This window comes from Carassius auratus, chromosome 34 (genome assembly GCF_003368295.1).
Source record: "Carassius auratus strain Wakin chromosome 34, ASM336829v1, whole genome shotgun sequence".
Taxonomy (NCBI): Eukaryota; Metazoa; Chordata; class Actinopteri; order Cypriniformes; family Cyprinidae; genus Carassius; species Carassius auratus.
This window is the reverse complement of record NC_039276.1, coordinates 12,092,545-12,111,718: the sequence shown is the minus strand read 5'-3', so window position 1 is coordinate 12,111,718 and position 19,174 is coordinate 12,092,545. Positions and strand designations below refer to the sequence as shown.

Here is a 19,174-nt window from a genome sequence, read left to right as displayed (position 1 = left end):
GTTGACCTGAAGAATGAAAGCTATATCATACATTTGGAAAATGATGAGCTATAGCACTGTTTTTTAATAGTTCTATTACTATTTATAAACTAAAGATGAGGCAATAATAATTGGCTCAAATAAAACATCAAAACCAAGTAGGCTAACATGGTTTTATTGAACAAAATGTAATAATATTTTACTGTATTCTTGTTTAAACTGTATTTTTGCTCAAATCCTTGGTGAGAATAAGAAACTTTTCAAAAACCTATCTTACTGACCTCAAACTTTTGAATGGTGGTATGTTTAATTGAATACACTACTACTCTGGAGTGGCTGTCAGTGGACCTACTATGGGCTCAAAATAAAACTTTAATATAAAATAAAAGTAAATAAATCCATCAATAGTAATTTAACTGCATTATTAACAAAGTACTATTGTAGTTCTATAGCCAAAAATAAAATAAAAATAATAATAATTACACATGAAAACATTTTAAAATATAAAATATTATCAAAATAAACAATATTAAAATAAAATAAAAATTGCTTCATTCTCTTTTGTAACAAATTTCAGTATTAACACTACTTTAAATAAAGCAGAAGATATTTGTCATTGAAGAATTACTGAGTGCACTTCTACATAAACAATTATTAAAACATTAAGAGCAGTGTAATAAAACAGTTTATAAATAATAAAATGTGCCACGTGTGCAAGGCCTACTACATTCACTGTAAAATTCATTTTTTTTAATTGTATGTGTGTGTTCATGTTTATATTTTTATTCATGTATACAATATGTATTATTTTATGTTTTTGCAACTGGGATGGAGCCCCCACTGGGAGTTGGTGGCCTATGCAAACTGCATACTCTCTGTATAAGGAGCTGTGGTACCTCACATAATGGTGAAAGTACAGCATGACTCCTCTTGGTTTTATTGTCTACCAAGTTGAAATCTGATTGCTTAGGAAAGTTATAGGACAGCTGTCCTCAACAGAGCAGAGAAAGATAATGGAGCTGGGATGAAACACACCTGGTGGCAATCACATTGTGAGTGTGAGAGAGATTTGGGAGTGGGGAAATAGCTGCCCCTTCAGGATGGTGAGATGACATCTTTGCTGTACAGTCAAGGAGGCCGTTAGTAAAGGTGCCAGACTGCTAGAGGTGAGAGAGGAAGCAGGGGGACAGTCAGTCACTAAATTAACTACCACACTGTATAAAAAAAAAAAAAATAAAAAAAAATCAGACCTCTCCAACTCAGAATTAGTGTGAATTAGTGATCATATCAAAATGTTTCAATTGTCCAAACTGAATTAGTGTGAATTAAGTTTTATAAATTCAGTTAGGCCAATTGAAAAATTTTTATGTAACCAGTCACTAGAAAGTTGGAGACGTTTTTATTTTTTACAGTGAAGAAATGTGAGAGGAAGTGAGGGTAATGAAAATGTACGCTCCATTGAACATGTGGCTTGATAGTGAGTCAATATCATCAGCTGCAATAAGAAAGCTTCTTCTAAATCTATACATCTACAGAACTGCAGAGAAACATGAACAGTCATCCATGTGCAAATGCTTAAGATAGTTGCTGTTCTTCTACAAGGAAGCATACTGTAGATCTGGAATCTAAACCAGGAAAAAAAGCTAAACCACAGGGATTGCTAGAGTCAGTTGGATTCAATCAATCTATTATCAGATTAAATTAAATTTCCATGTAATATATCTTCATCATAAATGATTAAAAAATGATGTTATATCTTCAGATAAAACAAAGGCCTTGATTTTAGAGGTCAACTCACTATAGGTGCTGAAGCTGGAATGATCCAACGAGGAGTGATTGTGGGTTTTGGAGCTGGCACCTGTGTCAAATTAAATATTTTTATACAATATTACTACTTCAACGGTGTGGAAAGAATTGAAGAAAATAGGCATTATTGTTCCAAACAGTCAATTATATAATCAAACAGTGAACCTTTGCTTACTATAAGCATTACAAGCATATTGGGAGCTGCAGTGCTGAACTTACTACAGGGATGGGGTCTGTGAAGTCTATCAGGTTATCAGTCAGAGGGGCTGTCAGCGGCTCAGGGTCTTGACCTTTGACCTGCATTGTAAAAAGCCAGATGTTCTAAAGCGCATGCCAACCAAAAGCACATTCAATGACTAGCTTTGCATTTCCTGCAGGATGTGTCTATGCTGGCAAGGCATCACAAAAAGTCATGCTTCTTTAATTATTTAAAGAAGAAAAAAATATTCTAGTCAATTTTCCCTCCAAAAGTTTTTTTTTTTTTTTTGCTAAGCAAAACTGGTCTCTATTGGGCAGACATTTTGGTCACCTGAGGAAAAACATTATTTGTACCTGTAATAGTGCACACACACACACACACTTTTTTATAACTGTTGACTTGAATGTTCTATAAAAAAAAAAAAAAAAAAAGACTTACACAGGAGACCAGAGGTTGAATATTAAATTAGCACTTTACTGTAACACGGCAAACACAAAACAATTGTTTGAATCAAAATAGGTAAGTAAAACACACTCTTTCCCCCCTTTTTTCTTTTTCAAAATGTTTTTTTCTTTTGTATTAACCCTTTTTTCCTTCACAGATGAAAGAACATCTTCGCTGTACTCAGGGCAAAGCAAACAATCATATCACAAAATAGAAAATCAATATGAAGAATCTGATTCTGCAATTCAGATTGAATTCAGTTCAAAGTGTATAATACTGTTCAGTTGGGAAACTGCTGTGGGGTTAGCCGTGCTACAGAAATAGAGCAACCTGTTGCTGCCCTTGTGGAGTCACGTGATGAGGTCCTGCGAGGCAATGTGCATTGCCCCAGTAGTCAGTGCAGTCGTACAGACTCATTACTCAAAAAGGCATACGTTTCTACTACATGTATAACCCGTGCGGAGAACACAATAAGTCAATTACTCCCTGCCACAACTAGCACACTCAAATTCGGCAAATGTTGACTCCTCAGTTTCACAATTCCTTCAAACTACTCTTCTTGTCAACTGACTCAGGCTCAGTGCAATCCTGCCAGGCATTCAGGATCATCATCGTTTTGCCATTCTAGAGCAATGATTCCACCAGCATTCTACTCCACAACCTGAGGGGTTATAGAGGCCCCATGCTACTGAAGACACTCAAGGTTATCAATCTGACCAGCAGCCGTTGCCAGTGGGGTCCAGGGTCACCAAAGCTTGAAGTTAATGATTCTACACCTGCAGTACTGAAGAGTGAGATGACAGTAGATCCATGGGTTTGAACTACAGTGAGCAAGGGGAATACTCTGCAGTTTTAACGCGGTCCCCAGAGTTAGGATTGACCCTACAGTGATAGGGGATCCAGTTCGTTCAGAAGCTAGACTTGAGACATCTAAACATGATCCTGAAAACTCTTCTGTTTCGGATGTTACGTGAACGTAAGATGTTACGTTACGAGGCAACGTTCTTCGGTCAGTCATGAAGGAGGATTGGTTTACAAGCATCAAGACTGCTTTTGGAGCACGTGCAGAGGTGTCTGAATACAGTGCAAACAAGTACTTACACTGGAATGAAACTGAACTCATGTGTAATGTCTGCCACCCTCTCACATGCCCAAGTGGACAGCATTCTGGAGATCCTTGCTCGTTTCCAGCTGTGCGCAAGCTTGCCTTACAAGACACTGTTACAACTCTTGGGGATGCTGACAGCCACCACTTCTGTGATTCTACTTTGCTTGCTTCACCTCAGGCTTTTCCATCGATGGAAAAACAATTTGCAGTTGAACCCTGCCAGAAATCTTCACCGGCTGATTGTTGGCTCATGCAATTGTATCCAGGCATTGATACAATGGAATCGTCAAGATTTTCTGATGTCAGGTATCCTCCTAAGGGTCATTCCTTCTCATCAAGCTATGGTAACAAACGTCACTTCCCTCTTCAGGTGGGGGGCATCATGAAATCACAGGGGTGTTTGTGGCTGTCAGTCTCCATCTTAGTCCAGGGACCACATCAATCTCCTACAGTTTCGTGCAGTTTTCCTAGCCCTGCAGCATTTCTTGCCAGTTCTGGCAGGCTGTTATGTCCTCATTTGGTCTGACAACACCTCAACAGTGTTTCACCTGATCCATCAAGGTGGAACAAAGTCCCTTAAGTCCCTGAATCTCACCCACAAGATGCTCAATTGTTTTTTTACTCGACTAGGATCATCAAGGTCAGTTCACCTACTGGGACCAAAAAAATCAGATAGTGGATGCTCTGTCATGGGATCTTCTGCACCCAGGGGAGTGGAGGATTTAATCGAATGTGCTGCAGTAGATAAGGGAGCAGTTCGGAAAAACAGAAGTGGATCTTTTTGCAAAAGAGGCGAACAGTCACTGTCGCATATGGTTTGCAAGAACAGAGACATTCAGTCCGTTGGGACAGGATGTTCTGTCTCACGAGTGGCCAAACTGTCTGCTTTAGGAGTTCCCTCCTCTTCCACTTCTGTGGGAGACATTATACAGAATATCTCTGTGCAACCATAGTGTGTTACTTGTAGTACCTCAATGGCCAGCCAGGCCTTGGTTTCTCATGCTTCTGTCACTGTTGTTGGGAAAGCTATGACAGCTTCCACTTTGAAGGATCTGTTGTCACAGTTGGAAGGCTTTTTGGGTTTGTCCTCTGGGGCAGACTGTCTCTTAACAGATTGTAAGCTCACTGTCATTCATACCATAACTAGTGCTAAAGCTGCATCCACACGTCAGATCGATGCAGCAGGTTGCAGGATTTTCTCGTCTTGGTGCGAGGAGATATTACACGTTGTGATGTTCCTTGGATTCAGGCTAAGCAGCCTCCATGCTATAAGTATATGGTGCGGCCATTTCTGCTCATCATGTACCTTTAAATGGTTCTTCTCTTGTTAGTTGCAGGATGATTCTGGTGTAGTGCACCAACATAATCCTTTTCTACCTAAAGTTCTGCTTCTTCAGTATATGAATCAGTTAATCAATTTGGCGGCTTCTCAGTCAGCACCACAGTCAGACCAGTCAGCGGATCACCTTTTGTGTCCTGTGCCACCCCTAAAGGGCTATGTGACCGCTACCGATTCCTAATTCCAGATAAGTTATTTGTCCGGACAAGTTATTTGTAGGCGTACTGAAAGTTAAGGCTGAGCTAGTGTCTATTATACTCGAGGCTCAGCCTACTTCATGTGACTTTTTGAGTTGTGTGTGACTGTAAACGTCTCAGAGATTTTCCAGATGTCCCAAACAGTTGTAAGGGAGCTTCATCAGAGAAAATAACTTTGCACCAGTCTTCTGCTGTCCAATCCTTGTACATCCTGCAGAATTTCAGTCTGTCCTTGAAGATTTTCTTGGAAAGGAGTGGCTTCTTTACTGCCCTTCTTGATACCAGGCTTTGGTCTAAATGATTTCACCTCACTGTGTGTGTGAAAATGCTCTCTGCTGCCATTCCTGAGCAAGCTCTGCACTGGTGGTGACATGATTCAATAGCTGTGCACAGCATATTATTTCTTCTGTGAGGTTGTGATGTTATAGTGCACGCACAGGGCTGTGCGATATGGACAAAAAAAAGCTATCGCGATATTTTGATCAATTTTGCGATTTCGATTTAATCGCGATTTTGACACACACAGGCATGCTTTACAGTCATAAATGCATTCAGTATAAATTTGAAACATATTTCCAAAAGAAAACCATTGAGAGCTTTATCAAAAAGTTGTAACATGTCTCTAGAACAGACTTAAGTCAAAATAATCACTAAGTAAAGATATCAAACAAAATCTAGACATATGGCAAAACATTATAATAAAAAAATAAAATAAAACCCGTGTTCAGGGAGGTTTTTTTTTTGCCATGCATTGGTCATAAAGCTCACTTTGCGGTGCATCAGGTGTTATATGTTTGCCCAATATATTTATTGCCCAAGGTTCACACGTACTCTGCAGTGCGTATACAGTAAGTTATGTGTACGCGGTTCAGAAGCAGCAACGATAGCGCATTATTGTAACGCGAAAGCACGTTAACAAAACCAGATGCGCGTGCTCAGATCATAGACTGTATAAGGCTCAGATACACGCTGCCATACAACGTATCTCCTCTCGCTCAACCGGTGTCCTGTGCACTCACAACTTTCTCTGTGCTCATGAGCAAGATATTAAATCTTTAAGCACCATTCTATTTATAACCTTTTCTGTTCTCATCTTTCACCGCATGCAGTGTGAACGTTCTGTTCCATTAACAGGGGCTCGAAAAAAAAAGGCTACGCATCACACACAGTGTGTGTGAACCTGGAGTTAGGCATGTGCTCAGTCTGCTCTGTTCTTGCGCTCTACTTAGGTGCGTTGCATCCTGATTGGTTCAGATAACATACTGTGGGAGCTCGGGGCTGCGGAAAATCATGCTATAAAGCGATTTAGAAATCGCACACACTCAAATCGAGATTTTATTTTGATTTTGATTAATCGCACAGCCCTAACGCACACTGCTTAAAGATTTTGTTGCATGATTAAGTACTGAAACCTGGGAAAAGTGCTTTTTTTTTTGTTTCATCATCAACAGGGTTTTGGTTACATGCCTGAAGTGAGGTCTGTGGTTAACGAGGTATTTTCAAATTTTATTCTATAACAAAATTAATTCCGTAATACCTCCCTCTTGATTTTTTAAAAGCTTTTATGTATCTTGAAAAAAAGGCAGTTGCTAACAAGTTGATAAATGGGACTACAGAGGTGCTTTATTTTCCCTCTAAAAGAGAGCAAGTTTCAGTGTTGAGTGAGTAAATGATGGTGTATGTTGACAGCTGCTGCGGACTCATGTTACAGTATGCCAGCAGCTGGAATGACATTAAGCCACTGTTACCTTGGATGACTGGGCTTCATTCACTGGATCTAATGACAGAGGCGGCACAGAAGAGATGAAGTCATCTGCGTTCTCTTCCAGGCTGAGGACAGACAATGAATAGAATGAGCACTTTCATGAAAAAATGCCCTGCAAGAGTAAATTTTGAAGCTGACATATATGATAAAACAATGTCGGCTGTAGCTGTGGATGAAAATGTTTGTGAATATTCAGGTCTTTTCAATAGTGATGAAGCATGTCTGAGAAGAGAACTGGACCCAAACCTTTTGATTTTGAGCACTGGAAATTAACACAAAGACATTGAAAACCTTTGAGCATTTCAAAGCACCTCTCAAGCTATTCATTGATGTTCATTCAACGGAAATCACAAATGTTCAACCTTGAATCAAACCTTATGAACACCTCTAATGAAGTGTTTGAGGAAATGACTCAAGGTCACTTTGTGATTATGGGTTTGTGTGTGTGTGTGTTTGTGTGTATGTATGCATTTGGACGGTTTCCCTCCACAGAAGAGTGGCCTTCCAGAGAGTCCTGACAAATTTTTACACATTTGGCAGATGATTTTGCCAGTGTGTGTGTTCCCTGTGAAACAAACCCATAGTTTTGGTGTCTACAAATTGAGCATCTGATGTGGGCTCTGTAATAAATAATTTAATCTCTGGTTCCTTTCCATTATACCCAATTTTCATATTGTATATGATTTAATCAGTCACATAACATTTACTTAATTCTATATTTATCCAATTATAAATGCATTTAAGACATTTATTTTCCAAATGTCTCTTTTATAATGTGACTAACAGAGCTGAATGGTTCCAGGTCAGTGTACACAGCTAATCATGCAGTCTAAATATGTGGCATGAGTACTAGAGGTTACATAAACATATTTTTCTAGGCAGACCACGGCCATATGACCCATCTGTAACTACATACCAACGGTATGCCACTAGATGGCAACAGTAAGCTTTAAATCGCAGGCTAGATTTAAGAATGTTCTGGGTTCAATACAAAGTACAGTCTATGGACATCATCTGTGAAATGCTGTCAATTAGAAAAATAAAATAAGTTATAATTTAAGTTAGCAACTGCAGCATCTCGATCTAACTTTTAGGACACAGCAGTGCACAAATTTGTTCTACCTCTTTTACCCTTGGTACTTCTTCTACCACAGGTAAAATGGCTGCTTAAGATACACTTTGCACTTTTAAATGGGGTGACCAAGCGTACTCTGATTTCTTTATTGCCTAAAATATCCAGGTGATGGCAAAACTGAATTTCCAGCAGCTATTATAACAGTTTTCAATGTCACATGACCTTTCAGAAATCATTCTTAATATGCTGATTTAGTGAATGGTTGAAATTTTTGAAACATTATATTTACACAGGTTTGTAAATGAATATCCTGATCTATCTGTATATCTAACATCCTGAAAACATATAACAAGTCCTGGCTTGTTGATGGGAGGACCAGGTGGCCCCTTTAATCTTGGTGTGCCCCAGTTTCTGCCTGCCTGCTTGTGCTCCACGGCCTCAGACTCTGTCCCAGGAGGATTACGGGCCCACAGGCTCACTCACACGGCCCTACGATGTCTTAATCCACACACTCAAACAACAAAGCAATGCTTTTTTGTAGTACAATCTTCTCACTGTACCTGGACTAGGTTTTGTGTGCTGTGGGCTCACCTGCTTGTAGAACAGGGCAGCAGGCCGGGCTGTTTGAGCAGGTCCCAGGACTCCTGGCGGTCTGCTCTCCCACTCACTGGCAGAGAGGTTGTGCTTCCCATACGCCCCCCATGACCTGTCAATCTGATAAAGAGCCAGGCAGGCATTGCTATCCATCTGTCATATCATTATAAAAATAATCCTTTTTAATAACTATCTATCTGTGCACAACTTTTACAACAAATATATCATACCTGGCTGCAGTTTCCTGTAGGTTACAGTTCTTTTCTGGAGGCAGTCCAAGCTCATCTCTAGAACCCTAAACAAAAGAGATGAACCTTTCCAAACATATACAAGCACTTTGCACTTCAGTAAAACTGACACATACCTTCAATCTATCTGTCCCACTTCAGTATACCTGACATTAACATGCTGATGTCGTAAGCCATGTATGTAGTCATTAAATCACCGCTGAGTGTCTGAGTGCAGATGAATGTTACCACCACTATGAGAGTGGCTGAATACCTTGAGCGCTGCCTCTGCCTGAGCTTTCAGGATGTTGCTCTTGAGTTCATCAGCTTTTAGCTGGTTCAGGACAGGACTGCTGCTCACACTATTCAAACTTTTTTCTGTTAGTTTGACCACTTCCTCCTGCATAAAAAAACCATAAGATGTTAGCATTAAACATTAAATGTACAATCTCAGGTTGAAGTGACACAGTGGCCATCACAATCTCTGCTCCTTGTATTTAAAGTCTATGTCAAGCTTTGATACGATGTGGTGTGTGTGTGGGGGGGGGGGGGCATATTTCAAAAACACCATTTACAAAAAGCTTTCCAAATGGCTGAACTGACCTGGTTGTTCATGTTGAGGTTGACATTGGTTCTGGCTGGAGCAGACACTGGAGTATTTTCGATCTCTAGTTGCTTGAGCCGAGCTGCAGCCTCTGTGGATGTGAACAGTGATTTAAACAATATTCAGACAAGACAGATGGAAACACATCTGCATGTGTGGGGATTAAACATGTTCACGCTGGGGATAATGGGTTCACACAATGGAAAGGCAGAGCATGAAAATATTGTAACTGAAAAGACAATAATTAAATAATAAAGTTGTACTTTTTTCATAAAAGCATGTAGATGTTATAAGATTTTTTCTTATTTTATATGATTATATTATATTTTATAGATGATTCATTATATGAATTTAAATATATATATTTATATACCCAATCTACACTACCATTCAAAAGTAAAGGGTTGGTAATAGGCTTGCTGCGGTGGTAAGTGTTCCTGTTATTACCGGTGTTCGGTTGTACACCGGATAAATTACTTGGCCACCGCAGTACTGCCCCACTGTTGTTTTGCTTTCTTTTATAGAAATAAAAACCATTTAGTTCAGCTGGAAAACAGACGCTACAGTTGTAAACTGAAAGTGCGCGCTGCAGAGCTGCAGCACAGTGCAGCAAGAGTCAGATTTCACTAGTCACGTGAATAAAGTGAAAGAGACGCTTTCAGTACAAGCGCTTCAGGTGTATAAGAGTGCGAAGGTGCACGCAGCAAATATGATGCAAATACTGAAGAAACGATGGTGGACAGAGGCTTTGTTTTCAAGAGAAATGTAAAAGTAAAAGACCGCTTCTCACTCCAGAGAGGACGAGCATGTTGCTTTTCTAGACAATAAAACATGCAAACACTGTCACTGAAAGCCAATTTAGTTTCAGTTTTCTTTTCTTTTTTTTCATTTTGAAAATCCTGTTTTACCTGACATTAAGCTACAGATGCTTTTTTGATTTGCTTGATCCCACAGTGTTTGCTAGACTTTCTGTAACTTATTAGTCCATACACAATATAGCATGTGGTCTATGCCATGACTCGTCTTATTAATTTTTATTAATAAACATTATATAAGTTTGTCATTGTACTGTTGTATTGCTGTTGAGCTTTCAAGCATTTATGAATAAAGATGTAAAAGCAACACTTATATTTTCTTGTAAAACCAAGATAATTTTATATATTTTAAAATGTAATTTATTCATGTGACCGTAAAGCTGAATTGTCAGCAGCCATTACTCCAGTCTTCAAGGTCACATGATCCTTCAGAAATCATTTTAATATGCTGATTTGGTGCTCAAGAAATATTTCTAATCACCAATCATTATTATTGTGGAAATCATGATACAATTTTTTTCTACAGGACTCTTTGCTGAATAGTTCTTATTGTCATCTTTAATCAGTTTAAAGATTCCTTGCTAAATAAAAGTATTAATGTCTTTATGAATGTTTCACTGTCCCATACTTATGAACAGCAGTTCCACGGTGTTGGTACTGGCCAATAATGTTTTATTTATTATTTTGAAGTGGAGCATCCCGGAAGCAGATGATATTAGTGTTTACTTTTGACCTAGATCAAACTATAAACTCTTTTATAGTTAACTTTAAATTCTAAATTTATAAAGTATATTATACATTTCTTTGGATGCCCAATTTTGATTTTGAAATGTATAATTGTTGTGAACAAACAAATTTATTAAGATATAAAAAATTCTGCAAGAAAAACATTGTCCGAATTTCTGCCAGTGCATCCCTCTGTATCCGTGATGTGTTAACTCACCGGCCAGAGAGAGGGTCTCCTCTGTGGCTGTGCTGGCAGGGGTATGAGCAGAACCTGCTCTCACTTCTTCTGCGGTCATCATGGGAACAGGGACTCGAAGCACCTCATCTATGCACGTCTCCAAGAGGTCAGTCACCAAGGGTATGCTTTAAAGGATGAAAAGGTTTATTACCATCTGTCAATTACAGGATGTAACCCTGTATGTGCTGCTCAAACATGGCCCACATTGATAGATATAAGACAAAAGTGACTCACCTGGACAAAAATGCTTGAGGCCAGACCAAGACTCAAGTTACAGCTATGCAATAGCCCAGTGTCACATTTCAAATATGTGACAGTTTCAGATGGGTGTTGGGCAATGAATATGCATTTCTATACGCTGAATAATGAAACCTTTAGAAATCATAAATGAGCAGAGATACCGCATTCAGCATTTCTGAAGAACTTCACACCAAAGGAATGGAACCGTTATCTAATGGAGTCATATGCCAACTGACTACACACATTCCACTAGATCTAGATTAACAGACCACACACATGCACATTAGTAATGCATGTACTAGAATCACTAGAGCAATGTATTCCTTCCCTTCCTCAGTGAAAAGAGGGAGAGAATGGTCACATTCCATAAACGACTAGAATGAGATTAAAACTCAAATGCTAAGTTTTGGACATGTCACTCCTCACCACACTGACTAAACCCTCTTGGCACTTTAAAGTATTCAGTGTCTGTACTAAGTACTAAAAAACACTCCAGCTTGAGAAAACAAAGAGTTCATCATTTACAGAAATTCACAGTAAAAACCTAAAGAGAAATTGAAACATACAACTGGGAGTTGTTTGTTCATTTTAATCAAACGTCTTAAAGCCATGCAAGATACATCTGTCCTTTGGTTATAGTTGTACTGTCTACAATCTGAAAAACAGTGAATACTGTACTACACATTGTCAAGTGGATAACAAACAAGTCAATAAACAGATAATTCTGATCACACAGAGATAGTCTAAAATAAAATACACAATTATAATCGCACTTTCCACAAATGTGTTTCCGTACTCCCTAAAAGCACAAATCCAATGTTCTTAAGAAAAATATTTATTTTCTATTTATATGAAATAGTCGATCCAAAAAGAGTCCCAACTTAAGTAGGTCTGTTACTCAACTTTGGTGTTTTAGTTTTTCTTTTTTAATGCAAAGTTGGCAACACCAAATCTCCAAAAGTATATATATATAAAAAATGCATAGCGTGTGAGACACTAATAATGATAATAGTTTAATACCAAATTACAAACTGGTAATAATGCCAAAACAATAACATATCAACCAAGTTGTTTATTTTTTGCCTGCTCTTTGTCAGTTTTTCTTTTATAAATGCTTATATTTAATGTTTATTACTAAAATAACAAAATCAAATGTCATATGATATTGAGCTTGGCATCTTGAAATACAAACAACATTTTCTAAATGCCATGTACTTCCTTTCACTGAAAATACTTCATTTTTAAGAGTTTAATGTCCTACTTTGTTCCCTAGTTGTGGAAAACGTCTAATATCTTTGTTTTAAATGTATAGTAGGCATAAACAACCAAGTAAAAGTGTGGTTATGATGATCAAGGCATAACTTAAATGTTTAATAAATAGCTAACAAATGTCAACAGGATATTTTCTGGGTGATAAAGCTGGCTGAATAATGACCAAGTCATTCTCATCGAAAGTACAGCCACAGTAAGGACTTCAGGCTTCTCCCATGAAGGTGATCTCATCCTTCTGGCTGGTTTCAGTCTCAGAAGGGAAGGGCTTGAAGGGTTAAAACGAGGGGAAGTCTTTAGCTCAGGTAGTTTCGCTTGATCTCAGTCAGAGGGTATGCCTTTTATCCTGGCGTTCCCTGGCGCACAGTTTGTATCCGAAGAATGTGGGGGTGGAAAGGCTATGGCAGCATCGGTGTATGAAAGAAGGTGGAGGAAGCTGCCTGTCCGTCACGCTGGTGGGACTGAGGGGGGAGTGTTAGCATAAGGGACAGAAATACTCTATAGTCTGATGTGTAAAAGTCAGAAAAGAGTAGGCAACGTAAAGAGAGTGGATCACATGACAAGAGGAAAAGTAAATGTAATGAGTTAAAAAAAAAAAAAAAATTAAAATAAAATAAAGGATTAGTTAACTGCATGCAAATGCTTCCTAAACCACGATTCAGCATTTTTCTTCTTTCCTCATTGAAATCAACAATGAAAACCTCAGATTTGCAAATGATGTTCCTTTTATTGTGTTAGTTGATTCACATAATTTAAATTAAACTACTGAGCAAATAACACAATGTAACAAATGTTTCACTTAAATGTTTATGGTTCTTCTGGTATTCTGTGGTGATAATTATTATTGTATTATTTATTTTCACATAGCATCAACATTTCAATAAATATTTGGATCAGGTAAATTGTTGTTAGCTCAGTATTATGCATGTACCATATAATTGTTATACACGAGTAATAACAGAGTAGATTGTGTGTATGTATATATGTATATATATATATTATTTTTTTTTTTTCATGAGCACTGTTACATGATAGATAAAAAGTAATGTGAATTTCATATTCAGAAGAATGTCCAAATTTATAAGAATAAAAGTGAAAAAAAAAAAAAAAAAAAAAAAAAAATCACAGTGTAATTAATTTGAAACAGTTGTACAGGCTTTGTTCAAAGTATTTTATAGCTTACTATTCTTGAGTTAATTGTCTCATGAAGCAAAATGTTTTTTTTATATATCATTAGATCCTAATTTATTATTATTAATACCAATTAAATGTAATAAATTAAAATAAAATTGTTACTATTATTATAAAAAGATTGCAAGGTCATGGAGAAGCAGATGGTAAGACAGATGTAAGGTGTGAATGATTTCAAAGAATAAAACACTAGGTTAGGGAGAAGGGGATGGGTTTGGTTAGTGAGGACAATTTATATAAATTAATAAGAATCAATTTAGACATTTTTCATCAGAAAGTGATGTCCACCCGTCTGTTGATTCCATCTTGAACTTGCCAAGCAAAGGTACTAGTACTGAGACTACCTTTATTAGTTTCAGTCTTGAAGTAGAGGACAGGACAGTCACAAAGCCAACAACACAATGCTGACTGCTCCAGGTTACTTTACACCCCACTATTCTATTTACCCAGCTGAGATCACAGGCCTAACCCACTGATTGGATTGGTTTGGACTAGAATCAAGAACTGAAGCAGACACTGATTTGCCCAGTCAGAGGAAAAAGAGCGAATCACAAAGACTCCCTCAGAGATGCACTGATTGGCTGAGGGGTTGGAAACAGGAGTGTACATACCTTGCCTTATGAAAAGGCCACTGGGGTTTCAGACCATCAGACTAGAACAAAGTTTAGACAAAAGAGATAGCTATAACATTAAGGAACAACATATCCAACACAATAATCCCACAGTCTGATTTCATTTCTTTTCAATATTTCAAGTTTAAGGCAAAGCTCTGCACAGCACAATAAACCCCCAAAACAGCCTCAGGAGACAAAGCAAGACAAGGAAAAAAGAAAGTACCAGAGAAAGACAGGCCTTTCGCATCAAGAGAGAGTTTGTTGTTGTCAGCCCAGCAGGCATTTTCTCCTGTGCTGAAGCAGCCATCTGCTCAATGTCAAAGCACCTTCAGCACCAGACACCAGCCAGCACCACAAGCTCACACCAGCTCACCAACACACCAGCAGCAAATATATCATTTATACAAGTGTTGCACTCTGCCAAAGTGATGTTAACTGACTGTGCAGGGGCCTGAAGTAACAGCAGGGAATCAGATTAACCTGCTTAAAGGTCTTATTGCATTAAAATTGTGAGTAGCTCACCTCCTCTTGTCCGATTGGCTGCCTCCTGGGCTCCTAGGGAGGGTTTCGATTTCTATGGGTCCTGGTGCAGAGGGTGGGCTGCTGACCACAGGCATACCGGACCAGGGAGGCCGTGTTTGGGTGGGCTGAGGAAAGAAGCATGTGGGATGCAATTAGGTTCTGCAAAAACTAAGGCAAAAAAGCTAAACAGTCTTTCCAAGCCAAATGAGCAAATGCATGATCAAAAAGATGAAGTTCAAATCAAACTATTTAGAAACATGCCGTATATAATTGCTGACTCATTTATAAACAAATGGGTGATCAAATGTATGTGTCAAGTTTCTTTTTTAACAAGTCAAATTCATAATTTACATTTTTTTATATTATTAAAACTGTCAGGTGTAATTGTTTCAAAAGTTTGGGGTTGGTGAGATATAATTTTTTAATTTTTCTTCTTTAAAAGTATTTTATGCTCACCAAGGCTGCATTTAATTTGATAATAAAACAAAAAACAACAACAATAATAATAATAATAATAGTGATATTTAAAATAAGTGTTGTCTATTTTAATATATTTAAAATATATATATAAATTCCTGTGCAATACAGCTGACATTTCAGAAACCATTACTTCAGTTTTCAGTGTCACATGATCCTTCAGAAATCATTCTAATATGCTGATCTGGTGCTCAAGAAAGCATCTTCTTATCATCAGTATTGAAACTTTCGTAACATTAAATTTTGTAACACTGTATCATCTCACATTTTGCGTTACTTTGAGAATCTGGGAGAAAAACAAAGTCAGAATGCAACAAAAAAGGTAATATGAAGCAATAAAGGAGGCTTTATTTTTCTTAAATTACTCATATGCAATAATTTTCCTCAAGTTTGGAGTGAAATTTGACTGGACATTTAGTCTTAAATCAAATAATTAACAATAAACCCCCGGTTTAAAAAACAATAATAATTGTATAACAGAAAGAAGGTACCTTTGCTTCTAAACTTGGGCTCACTCCGTTATTGTGGTTACTGTGAAAATAGAAGAGAAAATGCAAGTGATATGATAACTAATGTCAGGGTTCATGAGCTACTGTTGACTGACTTCAGTAGGCAGTACAAAGATGGTCCTTTCATAGAGGTGACCAGAAATCCAACACAGGACAGATAACAGGGAGCCAAAACTTTCCTAATGTTGCTTCTAGCAAATGACCACATCTTTAAAAAATAAAATTAGTCAAACAATCATACTACAATCATAGCATTAATGTACTTAGTCACAGCATGAGTCTTGAAAATCCCCCATAAATCAGCACTGCAAAAGTGCCTGCAGATGATGATGTTCATGTTTGCACCTTTAACAGCTGCTGAATCCCAGTCTAAGTATGGGTGCTTATAAGACTAAAGTGGAACACTCAGTCTGACAGCATGTGCTTAAGCTGACAGACTAGTAATGCATTTTGCACCAGGAAAAAGAATGATATTTAACAGTAGTAGTAGTTAAAGTTTATGTCTTATATCACACTGAAACCATGTTTTAAAAAGAACTCACAAACAAAGATCATTATTTGCCATCATCTCTGTACAGCAAAATGACTTGTAAAGTAAAATGACTACAATGAATTGCCTTACTGTCCATTTTGGTATAAACTAAAAAATAATCTAAAAAGAGACTGGGCATTAAATCATTCAGCATTTATATGCTGTCACTATACAGTACACACTATATGGTAATAGTAGTATAGTAACTTATATACATTAGTAGTCCACAGAAGCTCTGAGCAGCTCTGAACAGTGTGTTTGTGTGCTTTCAAATGACACATGCTTTATGACTAATGCTAAAACTGGAAGACAACTCATCACTATACAAGAGCCATAATAATTCCATTGCACAATGAAGGAATGTAAAATACTTACTCTGAGGATTTGTTAGGACCTGGGGAGGGGAACAAAATAATGAACATGTTATTATGCAAGACCACATAAAGCAGAAGTCACAACAAAATTATGTGCATGGACCTGAAACAGTGTTGGCGCTTTACAATAGTGCATAATATAACTCATAGCAGTAAAGCAGAAGACAAATATTTGATAAAGTGATTTTGAAAAGTGATGACTGGTTCACTTGTTGGGTATAAAATAGGGGTGTAGCGGTTTTACAAGATTCACAGTTCGGTTCGATACGATACACTGATGTCACGGTTCGGTTCGGTACGTTTTAGATGCAGCAAAATGTAAAAACATCTCAACTTTTCAGAATGCCGCAAGCGCACCGCGGGTTATGTGACAAGAACTAACCAATCAGCTTCATCCTTTCCCATAACAACGTTGAAAGCACGTCATTGGAGAGAGCACGTCATTGCTGCTTAGCAAAGACAGACGCCTCAGGGGCGCTTCTGCTCAAGCGCTTTGAAAAGGAGGAGAAAGACGAGCCTAGCGGTTTCCACGCCCCTAAGGCGCTCGCTCACTCAGCACGCGCTGAAAGCTCGTTGCAAAATGTCTAATGCATTTAACAGACCAGCAATAGAAGATCCTCCAATAACCAACAGGTCTGGTGTTTGGGTGCACTTTGGATTCCCTGTAAGCTATAATGGTGATGATAGAATGAATGGTAAATAGTAAGGTCTCATATCCGCGGCTATAATGTAAATGTAACGTAAATATATCCCACCAATCGCGGCGGTGATGTCTTTTGTCCTGTTTGAGTGAGTTGGAAATGTCTAAATGCTGTGGGGATAGTTTGTTGCGTGTATGTTTCTCCTTTTTTTCCGTCTTTTCCACTGACACACTAAGGTGATGTCGGCGTAAATGAGTTGACATGTTTCAAGTATTCCCGCTGGTGTTTTTTTGTTTTTTTTGTTTTACAGTATTGTTCAAAATAATAGCAGTACAATGTGACTAACCAGAATAATCAAGGTTTTTCGTATATTTTTTTATTGCTACGTGGCAAACAAGTTACCAGTAGGTTCAGTAGATTCTCAGAAAACAAATGAGACCCAGCATTCATGATATGCACGCTCTTAAGGCTGTGCAATTGGGCAATTAGTTGAATTAGTTGAAAGGGGTGTGTTCAAAAAAATAGCAGTGTGGCATTCAATCACTGAGGTTATCAATTTTGTGAAGAAACAGGTGTGAATCAGGTGGCCCCTATTTAAGGATGAAGCCAACACTTGTTGAACATGCATTTGAAAGCTGAGGAAAATGGGTCGTTCAAGACATTGTTCAGAAGAACAGCGTACTTTGATTAAAAAGTTGATTAGAGAGGGGAAAACCTATAAAGAGGTGCAAAAAATGATAGGCTGTTCAGCTAAAATGATCTCCAATGCCTTAAAATGGAGAGCAAAACCAGAGAGACGTGGAAGAAAACGGAAGACAACCATCAAAATGGATAGAAGAATAACCAGAATGGCAAAGGCTCAGCCAATGATCACCTCCAGGATGATCAAAGACAGTCTGGAGTTACCTGTAAGTACTTTGACAGTTAGAAGACGTCTGTGTGAAGCTAATCTATTTTCAAGAATCCCCCGCAAAGTCCCTCTGTTAAAAAAAAGGCATGTGCAGAAGAGGTTACAATTTGCCAAAGAACACATCAACTGGCCTAAAGAGAAATGGAGGAACATTTTGTGGACTGATGAGAGTAAAATTGTTCTTTTTGGGTCCAAGGGCCACAGGCAGTTTGTGAGACGACCCCCAAACTCTGAATTCAAGCCACAGTACACAGTGAAGACAGTGAAGCATGGAGGTGCAAGCATCATGATATGGGCATGTTTCTCCTACTATGGTGTTGGGCCTATTTATCGCATACCAGGGATCATGGATCAGTTTGCATATGTTAAAATACTTGAAGAGGTCATGTTGCCCTATGCTGAAGAGGACATGCCCTTGAAATGGTTGTTTCAACAAGACAATGACCCAAAACACACTAGTAAACGGGCAAAGTCTTGGTTCCAAACCAACAAAATTAATGTTATGGAGTGGCCAGCCCAATCTCCAGACCTTAATCCAATTGAGAACTTGTGGGGTGATATCAAAAATGCTGTTTCTGAAGCAAAACCAAGAAATGTGAATGAATTGTGGAATGTTGTTAAAGAATCATGGAGTGGAATAACAGCTGAGAGGTGCCACAAGTTGGTTGACTCCATGCCACACAGATGTCAAGCAGTTTTAAAAAACTGTGGTCATACAACTAAATATTAGTTTAGTGATTCACAGGATTGCTAAATCCCAGAAAAAAAAAAATGTTTGT

The 19,174-nt window shown here is 38.1% G+C and overlaps 1 protein-coding gene across 7 annotated transcripts in view; it reads right to left on the bottom strand.

Moving 5' to 3' along the window:
- Window positions 1-19,174, bottom strand: part of LOC113053215 (band 4.1-like protein 5) — a 39,762-nt gene that overhangs the window by 1,742 nt on the left and 18,846 nt on the right. For 5 of the 7 annotated variants that reach the window (XM_026218058.1, XM_026218063.1, XM_026218064.1 and 2 more), the window contains 12 exons: window positions 16,846-16,864; window positions 15,921-15,960; window positions 14,953-15,077; window positions 11,096-11,241; window positions 9,337-9,428; window positions 9,008-9,133; window positions 8,737-8,801; window positions 8,504-8,626; window positions 6,821-6,902; window positions 2,005-2,082; window positions 1,778-1,837; window positions 1,015-1,139 (listed from right to left, as the gene is read on the bottom strand). In XM_026218058.1, the coding sequence (XP_026073843.1) occupies window positions 1,015-1,139; window positions 1,778-1,837; window positions 2,005-2,082; window positions 6,821-6,902; window positions 8,504-8,626; window positions 8,737-8,801; window positions 9,008-9,133; window positions 9,337-9,428; window positions 11,096-11,241; window positions 14,953-15,077; window positions 15,921-15,960; window positions 16,846-16,864 (1,081 nt within the window). The remainder of the gene's footprint in view (window positions 1-1,014; window positions 1,140-1,777; window positions 1,838-2,004; window positions 2,083-6,820; window positions 6,903-8,503; window positions 8,627-8,736; window positions 8,802-9,007; window positions 9,134-9,336; window positions 9,429-11,095; window positions 11,242-14,952; window positions 15,078-15,920; window positions 15,961-16,845; window positions 16,865-19,174) is intronic. The other 2 variants (XM_026218062.1, XM_026218065.1) reach the window with 2 other exon arrangements.